The 20,053-nt window shown below is 30.6% G+C and overlaps 1 protein-coding gene and 1 pseudogene across 1 annotated transcript; one reads left to right on the forward strand and one right to left on the reverse strand.

Moving 5' to 3' along the window:
- Window positions 1-3,222: 3,222 nt before the first annotated feature.
- Window positions 3,223-5,200, reverse strand: LOC106645433 (glucose dehydrogenase [FAD, quinone]-like). The gene is made up of 3 exons (XM_089595437.1): window positions 4,973-5,200; window positions 4,593-4,910; window positions 3,223-4,491 (listed from the first exon to the last, which is right to left on the reverse strand). The coding sequence occupies exons 1-3, from the start codon at window positions 5,198-5,200 to the stop codon at window positions 3,223-3,225; spliced, it is 1,815 nt and encodes a 604-aa protein (XP_089451563.1).
- A 7,473-nt stretch (window positions 5,201-12,673) lies between these two features.
- Window positions 12,674-14,651, forward strand: LOC106645434 (glucose dehydrogenase [FAD, quinone] pseudogene; annotated as a pseudogene).
- The last annotated feature ends 5,402 nt before the right edge of the window (window positions 14,652-20,053 follow it).

Here is a 20,053-nt window from a genome sequence, read left to right on the forward strand (position 1 = left end):
GCTTTCTCAATTATTGAACATCATTGAAATACTTACTTTTTGATCGAGCAGTTCTTACTATACTTTATATCAAGATTACAACTTAATTACTTTTACGATCTTTGGTTTTAAATAAAAGCAAAATATCCTAATGCACTGATATTTATGATATGAGCACTGATCATTCGTTTGTCAAAATATTTTATCTAATAATTATAATGCAATGTCGAAAGCTATGTTTGGCATTTAGATAAGTATGAAAAAAAAATTTCTTTCCTCACTACTTTTAAAAACCATCAATAACGTAAATGATCAGGCGTGTGTTCATGATTGCTGTAGTCCAAACTAAACAGCAATTTATGCTTTTGCGGCCCAAGGCACATTTCAATTCCCACAATTTTGTACTCTTGAAGTCATTAAAAAAGACTTCGTAAGTCATTCTAAGTCTCCAAGGGACTTCAGAGTGCGCAGCCACTCGCTTTCTAATGATACCTTGTAAAACGTATTTCACAAGTTAAACTGTTATGCTCTAAAAATGTTGTTACAAAACATATCAAATGTCAAACACTTAATTACACGTTTTATAACCAAGTTTGTGAATCCAAGCGAATGAATTGTGGAATCAATACAATTTATATTAATATTATGGATTAATATGTATTGGTATTTTAAAAAAGCGACGGAAAAGCTTATCATTTGGACGTTGCTATTCTTGTAATAATTAAGTTTTATTCTACAATTGATTAGAATCTGAAAAATGTGTATGCTGAAAATAATTATTTTTAAATTGGTTGGATTAACAAAAAAAAAAAAAAAATAGTAACTGAAAAGAACATTTTTATGATTGTTTTTCTCAAACAAGGCTATACATGCAGAGTAATCAAAAAAATATGCTACAATATAAAAAGAAGCATTGCTACTGAAAAATCTGCAACAGTCACCCGCTGATTTTACGTAAATGAAAAATTGCTTGCACCATTAGATGATTCAGTAAAAAATTTACTCGAAAACTTTCTAAATTTAATAGTTTTACAAATTAGATTGTTCATAATAACTTTACGACTAAGTTCAACATTTTGCAATGGACATTACTCCTTTGAAAGACGTGTAAAAGACGTAAGAAAAATATAGATTTAGTAGATGATAACTCACTAGGAGGTAAGTTTCATATTCTGTCGAAGCGGTGCACAGTGGAATGTTGAACGTAATTCTGCATCAAGACGGTTTTTAATGTATTAACGAAAATCTAAGGCAAAACAAATTGTATTTTCTTTATTTAATATGAGATGAATAAGGTATGCCTGCACTGAGAGAAAAAAAAATAGTAAAAATTGTAGAGAAATTCTAGCAAAAATTATAATTCTACATAGTAAATCGGATGCAAGCTGACAAAAAACAAAAAAAAAATTTTTTTAATTAAAGATTATTGTTTGAATAGTAAACATTGTAGTTTGAATAGTAAAAATTATGGTTAAGAAAGTAAAAATTACTGTGCTAGAGCAGTAAACCTTCACAGAATCGGTTAATAAATTTTACTTTTCCACATGGAAATTTTTACTGTTCTTACCACAAGTTTTACTTTTCAAACCATAACTTTAACTGCTAAAACATTAATCTCTACTGTTGAAAATAATAACTTTTTCGTTTTTTTCCAGCTTGCATTCGATTTACTGTGCAGAATGGTAATTTTTGTTGGAATTTCTCTATAAATATCATAACTTTTTTCTTTCAGTGTATTGTTCACCCAGCATATGCACCTACTTACATATTTTTTTATCAAATGAACAGGTAGAAAAAGTATAAAAAGTTATTTTTTGCTTTCAATTCGACATAGTGAGTATTTCACAGGTATCTCAGCAATAATACTATTTGAAAGATTTACAATTGTTGTATAAACATTTGATGATTTTACAAGCAGACCCAATACATTTTTTGTAGAAGCAATACACTTTTTTCAATTTTTAACGCGACAAGATTCAAGAAATTTATGCTTCTTTGTCTTGAATTATTTTTTCCCAGGATTTGATATATTACTGTCATGTATCACACACACGAAAGTAGAGATTTGCGGGTGTTTAAAATTTCAGGAAAACTATAGCAGCTCATACAAAAACAAGTAATACATCATGCCATTATATGCTATTATCGTTAAACGTCTTAATTGTAGATGCATCATTTTTTATTCATCACTTTTCTTATCAACTTAAAATTATCAGTCTTGAAATGTAATGGTATGCGTTTATGTATCTATTATTTTCCAAATTGTATTTTACAATTTTAATGAAATTGGTGTCAGCCACTTTATGATGATTTGTAACTCTCTGTATATGGTATTTTTCTTCATATTTTTTCTCTCAATTTACTTTTCTTCCAGTCTCGATCTCTGTGTTGCTTACTTAATAAATCAGGACTAACCTTTTGGTTTTCGAGTCATTTCTGTTTGTAGCATCTCTTTGGCATTCAGATCTGTAACTTATTAGTCATTATTTTGTTACAAGCATATCCCTCTATAACAGATTTGTATCTGTTTGAAAGTCAAAAAATATGTATAACTCAGTAAGTTTTTGTCTTTTTTTTCCGTACTTACATTTATAAAGCTCTTCTTCATTAACTATTTTTTTCATACACAATAACGTTTCTATTTAGGACTATGTGATTGTATTTGTCTTATGTTTTTTCACTTTTTTTTTTTTTTCTTACTGTTCCTTAATCCATATTCGTTTATCTCTTTTAGTATGTCATTTTGCTTACAGTACATTTTTTCTTAGTTTGTTTTTTGTACTTCTTACTGAATTGAAAATGAGATGTAACCTTGTTATCAGGATGTTTCACGTTTTTTTAGCCTTTCATTATTAATTCTTTTTCTTTTGAACCAAGATTATAGTTTTTTACAATACTCAATGATAGTAAATTTTTAATAAAATTTTAAAACAAATGAAAATTGCCAAAATGGCTGAAATTAGAATTGTAATATAATTTGACGAAAATTAAAGTTAGTAAACAGAAAGTTATCTTTTATGTTAAATAATGACAAGTTTACTCAAGTAAAAAAAAAGTTATAGACTAGAAATAAGGAAAGTTTTACGCATTTGTTTGCAAGTAGTTATAATAATTAAACACAAATCAGTGCAGTGATGGTTGTAGATTATATTGTTATTAAGAACATAGGTTATCAGATAATTTTGTGCATCTTATCTATTTTTTATTACTCATTAACATAATGCAGATAATGTGACACAAAACTCAATGCACTGCCAACCAATTATCTTTTATGAAATCACTTCCTTTCTCGCCGATCATGATGGCTGGTCCAAGGGTATTTCCCCTGGGAGTAAACGGTAAAATAGATGCGTCAATCACTCTCAATCCGGATATTCCATGAACACGCAATCTTGCATCCACAACCGAAGTTGGATCACTTACTTGTCCCATCTTACAAGTACCTACGGAATGGAGTCCAAGACCAGTAAACCGCTTAGCAAAACACTTGTAAAACTCATCCGAGTCATAATCGTACTTTTCACAACCAGGAGCTGGTATTGGTACGCGTTTGTATCCAGCTTTTTTAAAGGTTGACGTCTCGAGTACTTTATTAACTGTTCTGACTCCTTCAATCAATACTTTGAGATCATGTGGATCCTTTAGGTAATTACCGTATATTAACGGATGACTCCAGATAGGATTGGTCTTATTTAGTCTTAAAGATCCACTGCTTTTGGGAGTTAGCAGGCAAACAGAAAATTTAATTCTATTGTAATATGGCACAAAATTTGGTGTCTTAAAATCCGTTTTTCCGTGATAATACTTGGGAAATATTACTTGTACATCTGGTGCATTAATTCCTTTCGCCAATCGAGTCCGAATAAACAAATGAACATCAAACAATCTTGAATTGGCCATTACCCCCTCGTGAGTACTTAGCCAGTAGCTAATATCATTTTGAATTAAATCAAAAGTTAACGGCCCAGTGTAACCATGTGGAAATTCAACCACGACAGGATTAGTGTGAACATGATCATGAAGGTAAGATCCTACTGGTAGTTCTTTTATTACTGCGATACCAGCTTCTTTCAGCTCCGCCGCAGGACCTATCCCAGAGAGCATCAGCAGCTTTGGCGATTCTATGGTGCCACCCGAAACTATTACTTCCTTCGAAGCAAAAATTTTGTGTATCCTTCGAGAATTTCCAGTCACATACTCTACACCGATGGCTCTCTTTTCCTGTTTATCGATGATAATCTTAGTCACTCGTGTCATCAGCTTGATAACTAAGTTGGATCTTCTTCCACGGATAGGTCTGATAAAAGCACCATTAGCACTTTGACGGGCTCCGTTTATGCGAGTCAATTGGAGTCTCGATAACCCAAGCTGATCACCAGAATTATAGTCCGTTTCTGTGTAGTTTAGTTCTTTAAAGGCTTCAAAAATCGTGTCACCCACATTTTCCTTGCGTAGACCCCCAACTGTTAGATACCCTCCAGTTGAGTGAGCATCCGGATATTTTTCTAAAATCTGATAAAATACAAATCTTTTAATATTGGCTGATATTCATTACATTCTGTGTTGCCTACAAAAAACTTTCCAATAAGTATGTAATACAGCACATTACTTACTTCAGGATACCTGAGGTCTTCTGATTTTTTAAAGTGAGGCAAGACATCTTTCCAGCCCCAGCCTGGATTTCCGTGACTAGCAATTGTATCGTAGTCAAACTTGTTCCCTCGTACATACAACATACTATTAACGACACTCGAACCTCCTAAAGCTTTTCCACGAATCGTAAAACATCTTCTGTTATTGCTAGCTTCACATGCATTGTCCTCAGGTTGAGTGAAGTAAGAGTAGCTGATACTACTTGGATGTAGAATCTGTTCTTGTGCTGGTAAATCTGCTATTATTGGTTCCTCATCACCTGCTTCTAGTACCAAAATCTAGAATAATTTAAATTATTTAAGTTTTAGATTGACATAAACATTTTTTATGAATTAAATACCTTCCAATTTTTGATTTCGCTCAATCGATTTGCAACAACGCAACCAGCACTTCCAGCCCCGACGATGATAAAATCGTATTCTGAATCTATTTTTACATCGCGATTGACAAAATTACTATCGTATGAGTAGCCAAGATAATTGGTTAGAAAAGCTAAAAATTGTAATGCTGCCAAACTGCACGAGTTTGGTGCGCATATATTCTCATTTTGAGCGATGGACCACATCATTTTCACGTATACTTTGTAATTAACAGTCGTTCTGTATATTTATGGACGTGATGCTTTGTATTATAATTTCTTGTTATTGGAGTCATAATTTTTTAAGTGTGTCAAGTGTACTGAATAAATTTTTTTGTAAACAAAGAGGACTTCCTCTTTGATATGAAAAATAAATAAACACTTAAGACGTAGTACTTGAAGCATGACCGTTTCATGAAAACATGTATCTACAAAATATAATACTTTCTCTTTACTTTGAAATTTGTTTATATTAAAGTACAAAATGAAACGATACCATTTAAGCAAATTTTTTGAATCAGTTATGTACTTCCTTATAGTTACTCGTAGTTAATTTATTTATGACTGTTAAAGAAAACATTAATCGAAATGACATTGGCTCAAAATCTCATACATTAAGGTTTTTGATTAAAATATCTACAGCAGACGAAAATTCGGTTACTTTATTACAATTACAATGATAAACATTTCATGGAAAAGTATTAAAAAGATATATATGGGACTCTAAAGTTAGCCAATCACTGTGAAATTGTTCGAAATTGCTGTATAGATGTGTGTATGTACTTCATAGTACATTCGCGTTTCTCTACCACATGTGCTCACATCATCTCGTTGATTTTGACTTTATATATTTGATGGCTTTGTATCTTAAAAATTGTTTTGTCTGCTAATAAAGAATAATCAGTAGCCAAGTTAAAAGTTTGATATTGAATTAATCAAAATTAAAAGGTGTGTTCTATACGTAATTTGTATTCAAGAAGTCAAACAAAGAGTCTAAAAAAGAGTCACATGGCACAAGCTTAGTTTTAATGGTTACCTTGTACATCTACTTTTGTCAGATAATTTTTAACTTAACGACTATTGTTGTGTCTATTACTTTTCTCAATCGCAATTTTCATTACATTAATTTAAAATTTCCCTAAAAAGAGTAGATGTTTTCAAATGTTTCCGTGTTGATATATTTTATTTGAATAAGTACTACTTATATAAAACATATTTTTGATTACGATTACTCGTTTACTCCATATGATTAACTAAGTTTTTACAAGAAATAAGTACGCTTATTTAAAAACATTTATACCAGACATTGTTTTTGTGTTGCATTGAAATATTTTATTAGTTATGTTTCATTTGAGTTTCACAAATGTTGAATAATAATAACATAAACATAACAATAAAATAAGAATAACCAGACTTTAAAAAAGTACCACAAGATATATATTTATTATCTTTGGATAGATATTAATTATCTTTAGATTTTTTTATCGTTGAGGATGCAACGAGGTTTCCAAGTTCGTAATGTTTCATTTAACAATATTCTTGGCAGACGAAATTTCTGATTACTTGCCATTTTATTTCAATAAGATAATGGAATAAATCAATATAGGCTCTGATTTTTTATTTTTCGCAGCAAAACTTGAGATCTAATGTTATTTTAGTCACGCAAATAATTTTAAATATAATTTTGTTCTCCAAAGAATATATTGCTTTACATATCTTTGTGCCTTAGACTTTTATTGATAAATATAAATAATTTTTTGATCCATTATTAATAAAATGTGTTAACATACTAAATAAGTCCTTTAGTAATGAGGTAAAATAATTGGACAGATAAAAATTACAGGTTTTTTTTTCTCTCGAATCGTTGACATAACTCACTTACAAATGCGATAACATGTAGCGATAAAGATTTTTATCCAGTACAACTATATTTCAAGTATGCCATATTGCATATGAGGCTCTTTTACAGTCAAGCTTGAATCAGATGGCGCCAGGGCACGTCGCGGCTGTCATGGTTGTCGCACTTACACACCGTCAAATTTACAGTTGTGTATTGTGTCCATGAGCTTATCTGTGTGATGAGCAAAGCAGAAGACATAACCTTTGTAAGTGATTGCTGTTGTTTGCAGACAATTTTTGTTTGCATTTACGTTTAAAGATAGTAGGAAAAATGAAGTGTAGTGTAATATCCTGCGATAAGAAAGTGAAATTTAAATTTCCTTCTGATAGTGTGATAAAAAAAAAGTGGCTCGAAGCAATTGGGAGACCAATCATTAGTAAACAAATACATAAATAGCCTTGTAAATATAACCTGAAATGTACACTTACCTGTCCACGAGTTCTGCTTTTCTTCCACTGACTCTTGCTCCTTTCCCTTTTAAAAGCTTTTTCAATTCTGAAACTTTTAAGCTGTCATAATATTCTTTCTTGTCTTCCTTATTCATTTCAAAATTTCAAATATTGCGCTTTACCACTACACTTTAATTTCCTGTATACATACAATACTGAAAAGTAATGTTGTGTGAGTGAGACGGCCATGACAGCCACGACATACCCTGACCCTGACGCCATCTGATTCAAGCTTGAATGTAAAAGAGCCTCATATATTGCAAATATGTATATTAATGAATTTCTAAGACCAGACCTGTATGAATAGTTAAAAAAAGTATGGTCAACATTTACACATATATCTAAAGTTTAAATGTTTAGGTATTACCATATAAAAAAAAAGGTAACGTTGTTTAAAGATTATTCAACTAACATACGTTTTATTGCAGCTTATTAACAAGCAACTTGAGAAAAAAATTTTTTACCCTAAGTTTTTTGTGACAAAAAGTTGGGATGATTTGGTAATGTTGCAAGAATAGATAGGAAGAATTCACACAGGATTAAAGTAGACAAATTAGAAAAATATAATCACCATTATCTTAAAATATTTAATCGTGCAATTAAAAATAAAAATTTATTATTCCTGATTTAAAGGTAAACTTACGAAATAGAGGTATTATCATAAGTAACGTGTTTAACAGAATTATTGTGTTGCTAACTAGCTACAATTTTTTTTTTTTTTTTTCTTACTGGATAGGGCATCTTAAACAGGTGAGTATCTCTGTGTTTTTGAAATTCAACTACATTTCCATACTTTGCTCCACAATCACTGCATCGATACATAATACGGAGCCTATCTTTTTTATTGTTCTTGTTATTGGCATCTTTCGAGCTTGAATTTTTATCACTATTTATTTTCATGATGACTTACACTTCCAATTTTTTAAGGCAAGCACTCGTTCAAGTTTCAGTTGTTAAATTATTGTGGTAGGAAATAACTGAAACGTTACTGTAATTCGAAGACATAGACAATTAGTAAAAAACGTCAGATTTCCGTTTATAAAGTTAGAATCAGAACATAAATAGCTTCATCATGAGTTGTAGTCATGAATATAGACTTATATCATCTTTAACCTACTTTGAAGAAATATTTTACGTTTTTTGTGCAACGTTTTATTGTAAAATTACATGAACTGTGATTATTTTAAAAATATCATGAGAACACACATGTAAAATAACAAGCTAAAGACTCATTTTTTGTCGTTACTATATTTATAAGTAATTGAATTCAACAATAATAGACTTATGTTTTCACAGAAATCGACAATTCAACTTTCCAAAAAAGAAAGAAAAGTCTAAATAACTTATAAGCGAAATACATGCAATATATTTATATTTTGAATTAAATTACTAAATCAAAGATTAGTAAAAACCCATGACATCAAATTTTCATGTAGCTTTGAATAGCTATGATGAATAGTTGAATAGTTTTGACAGCCAAATATTAACTTTTTAAATAACTACACTGTTCATGAAATTTTTTTATTTCAAAATAACAGTTTACCTCGTAGTTTGTAACAAGTAGATTAAAATTCAATGCACTTACCGCTAAAAAAATTTTGTCTGGCTCTATAATCTATTAATATATACACTAAGTAGCAGTTGACACCTTATGTTTCAATACGCACGATTTACTTAAGTTTAAAACATCAGTTTTCAAAAGCTGCACACTTTTACGGGCTACGACTCGAAAGATATCGTTAATAGGTTTGTTAATATGTTTTAGATACATCTATAAGATAAATTAAAAAGACTATTTAGAATACTTTTTTGTCGATGCGCTATAAAAGTGATGACTTATACTGCTTATGAAAAAAATTATTAGTCATGCTAAGTAGCATAAAAAGCAGTTAATGCACGCTTGACGTAAAATTAAGAAATACGTTGTGCCCGTAGAAGTGGTGGTTTTCGAAATTCGACTGCAAATGCAGCCAGAATTCTTGAAAACACAATTTTTTCTTTATTATTTGAATGATTAATTATCAGCTATAAATATTAGATGATGAATAAGTATTCTTGTAAAGAATTTACAATATTTAAATAGTCGAAATTTTAAAATAAGTGAAAATTCTGTCGACGATTCAATTTTTTTTCATTAAAAATAGCTCTCTTTTAACTGATTTGAAAAATTAGTATTAAATTCAGAATCATTAAACCAATAATTTTTGATGCTCAGTTTTTGAAATTATTTGTTATGAAAAAAGATTTTTTTTAACTAACGTGCAGTTATCTCAAAAAAGTTAAGCTCATTTGTAGCAAAAAATAAGTATTTGGTGAAATTTTTAGTTATTTTCAGCTAACAATGTATAAAAACAAAAATAAATAAACAAATGAATAATCGCAAGAGATAGAATCTAATTTTTTTTTAATACATTAGGAAATGAGCTATGGCAAATTAAAGTAAGGCGTTTATGAGCTGATCTGCTTATGAATTGTGATTAATACGATAATAGATTATTGAATAAATATTTATTTGTATTGATTCATCTAAAAATAATACTATTGTAAATATATTTTCAAATTTATCTATTAAATCTAAGCCCTAGTTCAAAATATTTTATAATATTGATTCATAATTTTTTCAGTATTAACAAGGTTTTGGCTTTTTTGAATGTTTTGAATAATTTTATAATTTTAAAACACTTACGTCAAAAACTTTGTAATTAATTAGATCAATGTTACAATACTAATTGTTTATTTAATTTTTAATATTTAATAATTTAACAGACTTTTGATTGTTAAAGTTATCTTAATTCATAGCATCTAATACAAACAAGTAACCCAAAACTCTCGAGTGCATGCTCTTTTAATGAAAAAATAAATTTTCTATACTTCGAGTAATTAATCCAAGGAAAGTTAATACTCTGGGATCTCTGCATTGTTAATTATTAAAAATTTATTTCAATCTCAAACATACAATATGGATTAACCTAATACTCTAACATGTATATAAAATTTTTTTGCACCTTTGTACATGTATTTAAACTTTTAGTTATAAAATTAATTATCTATGATCAAAATGATGGATAGAAATAAACCTTAGACTGTATTATTTGTCAGCACTATTGATTGAAAATTAAGTCATCTACATCCGAATTAAATAATAATAAATGTTGAAAACTACAGATTGTATAAAACAACATCTGGTCAATAAATAATTAACATCTGTATAAAACTCATTCCAACGAAACAAATACCCTAGAGTATTTTTACACCAAATATATAATTTACTTAGTTTGATTCAAGACATTCAATCAGTAAGAATCAGTAAGGATGTAATATACTGGATGCTTTTATCATTAAAATTAATTCACTTAAAAATTAATTTCACAAAATTAATTTTTCAGAGGTGACCTAATAAGTTACCCATCCTGAAATTTTCATGCACCATGTCGTTGTACCTCAGTATTATTAAAAGCCTAATTAAGTTGGTATTATAACTAGTGCATAAAGTGATAATAAAAATTTATAGGTACATTACTTTTTTTATTTACACACATTTTTAAAATAATTTATATTTGTCAATAATACTCTTAGGCAAAACGATATTAAAAGCAGCCAATTTTTTTAAAGAACAATACTTTATTGAACATTATTTGCGTGACTAGAATAAAATTAGATTTCAAGTGTTGCTGTGAAAAATGAAAACTCAGAACCTGTATTGACTCATTCTCTTATCTAATTGAAACAAAATTGCAAGTAATCAAAAATTTTGTCTGCCAAGGATATTGTTAAATAAAACATTACGAACTTGGAAACCTCGTTGCATCCTTAATGATAAAAAAATCCAAAGATAATTAATATGCGTCCAAAAATAATTAATAGATATCTTGTAGTACTTTTTAGATTCTACTTATTTTTATTTTGTTGTTAATTTTATGTCATTAGTATTTAATATTTGTATAATTCAAATAAAACATAACTAATGAAATATTTCAACACCAAAACAACGTCTTGGTATGAATATTATTTGAATAAGCGTACGTCTTTTCCTGTGAAAACTTAGTAAAATCGTATACTGAGAGAAAAAAATGATAAAAATGATGGAGAAATTGTAGCAAAAATTACAAATCTACACAGTAAATCGAATGCAAGTTGGAAAAAAAAAAAGGTAATGTTATTTTTAACAGTTAAAATTATGTTATATAAAACAGTTTAAGAAATTACCTTACGAAAGTAGGTGTACAAGATAACCATTAAAATCAAGCTCATTCGCTTCGTGCAGCAATTTGAAACAACACCACCTGCAGGGGAAAATATATCGATGCTAACTAACAAGAATACACAGCATCAGATGGACAATGATAGATTACAAGTGTTTATTTCAACAATAATAAATATTTAACAACGAGAACAAGTTTTTTCAGTCTTAAGTAGTATATTAATAGCAAATAATACTTTTTTTTTTTTAATTTCATGAAAAAAAAGTTAATTTCTATTCTGAAATGGTTATAATGTATAAGTGAGCATAATAAATATCATATTTTAATGTGATGGTTTAAAAGTACTTCACAAAATAAATTGATATTTGAGAAGAATCGCAATACTTACTAACAAAATACAACCATAAAAGGAGAAAAAAATTTTTTTTTATTAAGGTACTATTAAATAGGTATTATTCGGCTTAAAACTATACTTAAAACCCAACAAAATTACGTCAGTTGTCAAATATACATTACTGTTGAAACAAACGCTTGTAACACATCATTGTCCATAAAATTCTGTGTATTCTTGTTAGTTAGCATTGACAACTTTTTCCCTGCAGGTGGCTTTGTTTTAAATTGCTGCACGAAGGCTTCGTGACGAAGCGAATTCCACATGGTTCATTTTTAAACACTTTTATTGACTTCATAGATAAAAATTACTTATGAAATACATCTTTTGATTTTGAATAGCTTAAAACTAAACCTATGTACTGATTCCGGAAAATTCCCCAGTAACTTACTAATGTTAGAATCCTATAAGAGAATTATAAGCATTTTTACACTAAATGATTATCCTTACAGTGTTTAAAAAAGTGATTACACGTTACATCACGTTTTTTTAGAGAATAATAAATAAATTGAACTATAAATAACTAATTAACAAAATAGGTTTATGTGATATTTTTTTGTTTTATAATTTGACATTCACAACACTCAAACTTAAGGAAAAGTTCTTTTTGTTGACAATGGAATTTATTCAGTACACTTAACACACTTGAAAAATTATGATTTCAATAATAAAAAATTATAATATAAAGCATCACGTCAATAAATATACAAAACGACTGTTAATTACAAAGTATTCGTTACAATGGTGTGGTCCATCGCTCAAAATGAGAACATATGCGCACCAAACTCGTGCAGTTTGGCAGCATTACAATTTTTAGCTTTTCTAACCAATTATCTTGGCTACTCATACGATAGTAATTTTGTCAATCGCGATGTAAAAATAGATTCAGAATACGATTTTATTATCGTCGGAGCTGGAAGTGCTGGTTGCGTTGTTGCAAATCGATTGAGCGAAATCAAAAATTGGAAGGTATTTAATTCATAAAAAATACTTATGTCAATCTAAAACTTAAATAATTAAAATTATTCTAGATTTTGGTACTAGAAGCAGGTGACGAGGAACCAACAATAGCAGATTTACCAGCACAAGAACAGATTCTATATCCAAGTAGTATCAGCTACTCTTACTACACTCAACCTGAGGACAACGCATGTGAAGCTAGCAATAACAGAAGATGTTTAACGATTCGTGGAAAAGCTTTAGGAGGTTCGAGTGTTATTAATGGAATGATGTATGTACGAGGGAATAAGTTTGATTACGATACAATTGCTAGTCACGGAAATCCAGGCTGGGGCTGGAAAGATGTCTTGCCTCACTTTAAAAAATCAGAAGACCTCAGGTATCCTGAAGTAAGTAATGTGCTGTATTACGTACTTATTAAAAAGTTTTTTGTAGGCTACACAGATTGTAATGAATATCAGCCAATATTAGAAGATTTGTATTTTATCAGATTTTAGAAAAATATCCGGATGCTCACTCAACTGGCGGGTATCTAACAGTTGGGGGTCTACGCAAGGAAAATGTGGGCGACACGATTTTTGAGGCCCTTAAAGAACTAAACTACACAGAAACGGACTACAATTCTGGTGATCAGCTTGGGTTGTCGAGACTCCAATTGACTCGCATAAACGGAGCCCGTCAAAGTGCTAATGGTGCTTTTATCAGACCTATCCGTGGAAGAAGATCCAAATTAGTTATCAAGCTGATGACACGAGTGACTAAGATTATCATCGATAAACAGGAAAAGAGAGCCATCGGTGTAGAGTATGTGACTGGAAATTCTCGAAGGATACACAAAATTTTTGCTTCGAAGGAAGTAATAGTTTCGGGTGGCACCATAGAATCGCCAAAGCTGCTGATGCTCTCTGGGATAGGTCCTGCGGCGGAGCTGAAAGAAGCTGGTATCGCAGTAATAAAAGAACTACCAGTGGGATCTTACCTTCATGATCATGTTTACACTGATCCTATCATGGTTGAATTCCCAAATGGTTACACTGGGCCATTAACGTTTGATTTAATTCAAAATGATATTAGCTACTGGCTAAGTACTCATGAGGGAGTAATGGCAAGTTCGAGATTATCAGATATTCATTTGTTTATTCGGACTCGATTGGCGAAAGAAATTGATGGACCAGATGTACAGGTTATGTTTCTGAAGTACTACGAAGGAAAAACAGATTTCAAGACACTGTTTCATGTGCCATACTATAATAGATTTAAAATTTCAATTTTCCTAGTAATTCCTAAAAGTAGTGGATCTTTGAGGCTAAATAAGACCAATCCTATCTGGAGTCATCCGTTAATATACGGTAATTACCTTAAGGATCCACATGATCTCAAAGTTTTAATTGAAGGAGTCAGAACAGTTAATAAAGTACTCGAGACGTCAACCTTTAAAAAAGCAGGATACAAACGCGTACCAATACCAGCTCCTGGTTGTGAAAAGTACGATTATGACTCGGATGAGTTTTACAAGTGTTTTGCTAAGCGATTTACCACCCCTGGGTGGCACTCTACAGGCACTTGCAAGATGGGACAAGTAAGTGATCCGACTTCGGTTGTGGATGCAAGATTGCGTGTTCATGGAATATCTGGATTGAGAGTGATTGACGCATCTATTTTACCGTTTACTCCCAGGGGAAATACCTATGCACCGGTTATAATGATCGGTGAGAAAGGAGGTAATCTTATAAAAGATGATTGGTTGGCAGTGAATTGAGAATTCTAAGATAATAGATCGTGATCAAGTTTAGATGTGACTGTCATTTACTTGTGAGATAAAGGAGGCTTTTTAATCAATGTGAATAACAGGTAACATGATAGTAAATCTCTAATTGAATCACGGTTTTCTGAAGATCAAAATCAGACTGCTGAGCCGATTTATGTTTTGTAATTACAACTGATTGAAGACAATTACGCAAGATCTTTGTTATTTACACACTAACAGTTTTTAAGAATTGGAAAAAGTTCTTAAAGTCTCACATAAAAAATAAATATCTATTAACTAGCACTGGTTTTTGTCTAATTATTTAACAAGCCCTTGTCCATCTGTTTTTTAGTGGATAAGCATAATAAAGGTAAACAAATGTAAAAAATCTTTTACTAGCCGGAGTTATTTAAGAGAAACTAAACGGGTTAGAGAAAGAATGGTAAGAAAAAAGTTCCAAAAGTACGTATAGCGAAATGAGGGGCAGTGATCTTGACTGCATCAAAAAAAGTCAGCTTACACGTGAAAAAATGTCTGACATAGTAACCTGACAATTTTACTACCGCAATCGAGATGACTATCTGGAAGACTATGTACTTAATTCAGATTTTTCTATAATACTGTTATGTACCTGTTACAACACGTCAGTGCTCGGGTTAACCGGGACTAATTAGGTCATGCTTTGAGTACGCGAGTATAAAAATTCTACGTGGTTACCAGTTTACTTCGATTTTTGACGTATACTCCAAGTAATCTGAAGTTTGACACCTATCTCGGTTGTAACACTTTAGAGGGAACATAACTTCTCGACTCCTTGAAAGCTTCGACTTTTCGACTCACTTTAGTGATGATGTGATGAATGGAAACTAATAAGAAGAGACTACAGACCGTCAACTTTCGGTGTTTGACGTTAAAGCAACCCTCTTATCATCTTTGTCACGAGCAGTCTCGTGTAGGATGAAAAACGCTGTTGTGACCAACAGTAAAGGATCGTGCGACTGCGAGCGTGTGTACACGAAATCATACATCATAAAACACCTTTGTTGATTACGTTCTTCTCTTGAAACTTTTGTTCAAATAAGTTGTTATGGTTTATTACTTAAAAATAATAATTTAATTTTAATTAAAAAAATTGAATTAAGCAGTAAATTAATACCATAATGTAAGTTATACCAACCAAAATAATAAATTAATTTATGTATCACAACTACATTAACCAAAGTAGCCTCTTGATAGCTTTGTAGGTAGCATGCCTGCCTTTAGATCTTTTTGGTTGAGATTTCAAAACCCGCTTTGGAAAAAATTTAACTGTATAAATAAGTACAGGACTTTTTTTCTGAGTGGAAGTTATGTTTATTCAAAGACTCAACCTTTTTTCACTGGTACGAATTCGCGAGTTACTATGTTAAGGTTGTGTCTATTATACAATTATAAGGTTATGTGGTGTTTCAAGGTTCAAGGGTGTGCCTCCATAAGTTTTATTTAGAAATTGGTGACAGAAACGGGATATGTTTTGTAGATTTCTTTACATATATAATATAGTTATTTTTGTAAGGCACTCCACAAATACTCCCCACTAGCCCCCCCCTCCCACAAAAAATAAGGAAAAATTAGATAAATTATTTTAACCTAACAAAATTGTTGCAAAATCCCCCACCGACCCCCCTACAATTTTTTGTCCCCCAATTACCCCCTACCATCCCCTCACAGGCCCGCCACATTTTCACACCAATTTTTTACTTCATTCATCGGAGAGAGCGAAGGCTATATCCCGCCCAACCTTTCTTTAAAATCATACATTAATTTAGATTGCTTTTAATATTTCCATCTTTAAATCATGGAAAAACTAGACTTTATTTATCATTTACAACGTATAGCTCGTACATATAAAAACTGTACATGATTTATAAGAAATATACTTAGAATACTAATAAAACATACTAAAAGTAATGATTAAAATTTTTTTATATCTATTTAACCCTACCCAGGAGGCAAATGGATGGTCTTTTTAATAGAATAAAATAGAAAAAATTAATAATCATTATAAGTAGTTTGTTAGTTTCTTATTTTTTTATTACTAGGTGTATTCGTTGTTTTTGATGGAAATTTTTATTTTATTAGTTCGCATTAAGTTCTCGGTGTGCTATTTCATTTTTTTATTAATATTATTGTACAACTATGTGAAATTTAAATTTATTACAAGTATTTTCATGACATGATAAAAACGCATGTATAAATTTAAGTTTTACCTAGTCATTGAATAATAGAAACCGTGAAAGTTTCTCCCTATTAATATGGCTCATGACTATGAACCATGTTAAAGGGCCCTAACGAACCACAGAGAGAGAGAGAGAGAGAGAGAGAGAGAGTACTCTACTTTTCCCTGTAATATAATATAAAATTAATTTTTATAATCAGAAGAGCCTGCCTGCCTCTTACCTAGTTACTTGCCACATACGTAATATAAAATAATTATTTAGATACTTAAATATTACTTTATAAAATGTATTCCTAGTAATGAAACTGGTACTATATTTTGTTATTAAAAATGTTTGTCATTATGGCTCGCGTTATGGTTTAACATTAATTTGTAAATTAAATATTTCTAACAAAATTTTATCATCATAAAAAAATGAAACATCATGTTATATGTGATTAATAAATAATAAATGCACTATGTGTCAAGCAAAATTTAAAAGTGCGGCACATTAACGACGTCACACAAAATATAAAGTATGGTAGGTCGGTCGTCAGTAAGCTGTTTGTCTTGTTAATACTTTACATATATCACTCGATGAAATCTGATACCACAATATTAAGTTAACCAATTTAAATTAGTTATTTAAATTAAATTTTCCGCCCTCGGGTGGTTTTGGGAGGCTGGTACTTCCTAGGGCGAAAAAGCAGTTTTCCGGAACTCGTTCGAAAAGTCTCCTTTACGAACCTCGTTACGTCCCTCGCCTTCGGCTCGGGCCGCAAACCTCTCGGTTCGCAAATAGAGACTTTTCAAACTCGTAGGAAAACTACCATTATTTGTTTGTAGAACGAATAGACGAGTCGAATCGACGAGTTCTTTGTTTTACTTAAAGTCGTTGATCCTAAATAATTCTTCAACTTATTAACTTATAAACTTACTTAACAGATTAGAAATCCTTGTCCTGGTTATGTGGCACAAGGTAAGAACGGTTCACAAAATTTTTTTTCAAGTCAGTAAATCACGATAAATGTTGCTAATGAATACATTGATTGCCAACTTTGGAAATCATGAGCGTAGTCATTTGTAGCTTTATTTAACTAATAAGTAGTAGAAGCGATGAACTGAGATATCAAATTATATTTAAAACTCGTCATCATAAATCTATTTGTTTTAATTAAGACTGAAGAGATCGGCACACCAGTGGACAAAACGTTGCAGTGGAAATACTATGTGTTTTACATTACCATTTGTCCTCAAAGATTAAAAATAATACATTTTATAGATCTATGTAACGGTTTGCTCTTAGCATTAATAAAATTGAGTTCTGTAAAAAATGTATTAATCATTATTATGTGTTAATAACCATACCTACAGTGACTTATGACGAATTTTGTAAATATTCTTGTTTCAACGTGCCCATACATACATACATAGTTTATAAGATAAGGGCTACCCATACGTTTGATGTATCGTTACAGTCAGTCTTATCTTATTCATATGATCTAAAAGTATTTAAAAAAATAATAATGATAAATAAAACCAGTGGACAGTGGGTGCTTGGGTACCCAAGTATGAAGTTATACTTCTATAAAATTATATGGCAATCAATATAATCATGAGTATAAAAATACCTTCTACGAAACAATATTGTGTTGGAAGATGGTGCAATCACCGTGGGAATTATTATACCTACGTTGATTGGGTATGATTTTAATTAATATTTAATGAGTTAACGATTGTAAGCCATATATTACGGCACAATACAATAAAAATAGTATATAGGCTGGCCAGTACAAGACTGTGCACTTTCATTGAATCTTCTGGTGATTTCAGAACAACTTCCTACTACCAATTACATCTATAATGTCACGCTCACATATATCACATACGATCCCACACTTATTCTTCGTCCATATTTAATACTCAAAATGTAATTTTATACAGAAAATTAAGAAAAACCATCCCGTAGTATAGCTTTCTTCAGTAGGGTAGTATTACATGTCAGTGAACGTCCCTTCACGACATTCATCACACATAGGTTTTTTTGACAGATATTATTCAAATGGCAAACGTATAATGAAATAGCATAAGAAATACCCACAAAAATTGCAGCTCGTTTGACTGTGCTATTATTTTATATACGTTATATTTAAAAAACTCGATATTTAAAATTTAAACTTATGAAAAAATAACGTTAAATGGCATTTATATGGTTTGTAGGAATTTCCCAATTTTTTGGTACAAAAAATTACTTTTAGATAAACCTTTCGAATTTTTAAATAGACCCACTAGTTGGTTTTCAAATGAATTTAGAAAGAGGGGATGAAGTGTGCGTAAAAGCATGTATGTGAGTACATCCACATAAGAAAACCAATTGCTAGCTTTACTGCACACATTAGCGTTCTTCTCATTTCTCTGAACGTTTCCGCCAGTACCTATGTGAAGAACGTCCTTAAGTTAAAAAAGCATTTAAATCACGAATGAAAAAAATTGTAAAAGAATAAAACACAATAACAATTAATTATTGTATTTGTACAGTACAAAAAAATGTTTTTTTAATTTTTTAAAATTTTGAAAAAATATGAAAAATAGTGTAAACAATAATTATTTTTTTTTAAAGAAACCAATTAGTAATATGTAAATAAATGTTTGTTTATACGTATGAAAGCGGCTCTACTAATATATACTAATTTCGAAATTTTTGAAACGTGTACCTAAAAAGTATAATTAATTAAGTAAATTATCTATTTATTTAATGTATAATTAAACCAAATGAATTATCACATGGTAAATAAAAATTTACATTAAAAATAAGCAACGAACTGTACGATAAAATAAAGTAGCCAAATATCTCATGTTGGGCATGCTCATAGCAGAGTGGGTAAGGGCCTCGAATAGTGTGCAGGAAGTCGAAGGTTTGAAAATCTTTGGAAATCGTTTTTTTTTTTTTTTAAATTGATTAAAAGAAAAAGAATTAAAATTTATAAAATTCAAAATATGTGGAGTGGTGATGTTATGTGGCGTCATGGGATGTAGAGGAAACCGGAAGTACCTCACGAGGGGTGGGGCGAAGGGGAGAATCCACTTCCGTCACACTTTTCCTCAAGGTCAAAATCTGAAATCGTTGATTTACCCCCGCGCATAACGCTCCGATTGAAGTATAACTTTAATAAAAGTTTTTTTAATGATGAATAAAAGCTTTTAGACACTTCGGAAG

The sequence above is a fragment of the Copidosoma floridanum genome, unplaced genomic scaffold (assembly GCF_036245765.1).
Source record: "Copidosoma floridanum isolate Cflo_tuat_1 unplaced genomic scaffold, Cflo_Japanese_pri ptg000025l, whole genome shotgun sequence".
NCBI classification, from domain to species: Eukaryota; Metazoa; Arthropoda; class Insecta; order Hymenoptera; family Encyrtidae; genus Copidosoma; species Copidosoma floridanum.

Bases quoted from the DNA above. Each gene is read 5' to 3' on its own strand.
- LOC106645433 (XM_089595437.1), bottom strand. From the start codon at position 5,200: ATGATGTGGTCCATCGCTCAAAATGAGAATATATGCGCACCAAACTCG. The intron at 4,911-4,972 runs GTATTTAATTCA...AAATTATTCTAG, and splicing joins GCGAAATCAAAAATTGGAAG to ATTTTGGTACTAGAAGCAGG. The intron at 4,492-4,592 runs GTAAGTAATGTG...GTATTTTATCAG, and splicing joins AAGACCTCAGGTATCCTGAA to ATTTTAGAAAAATATCCGGA.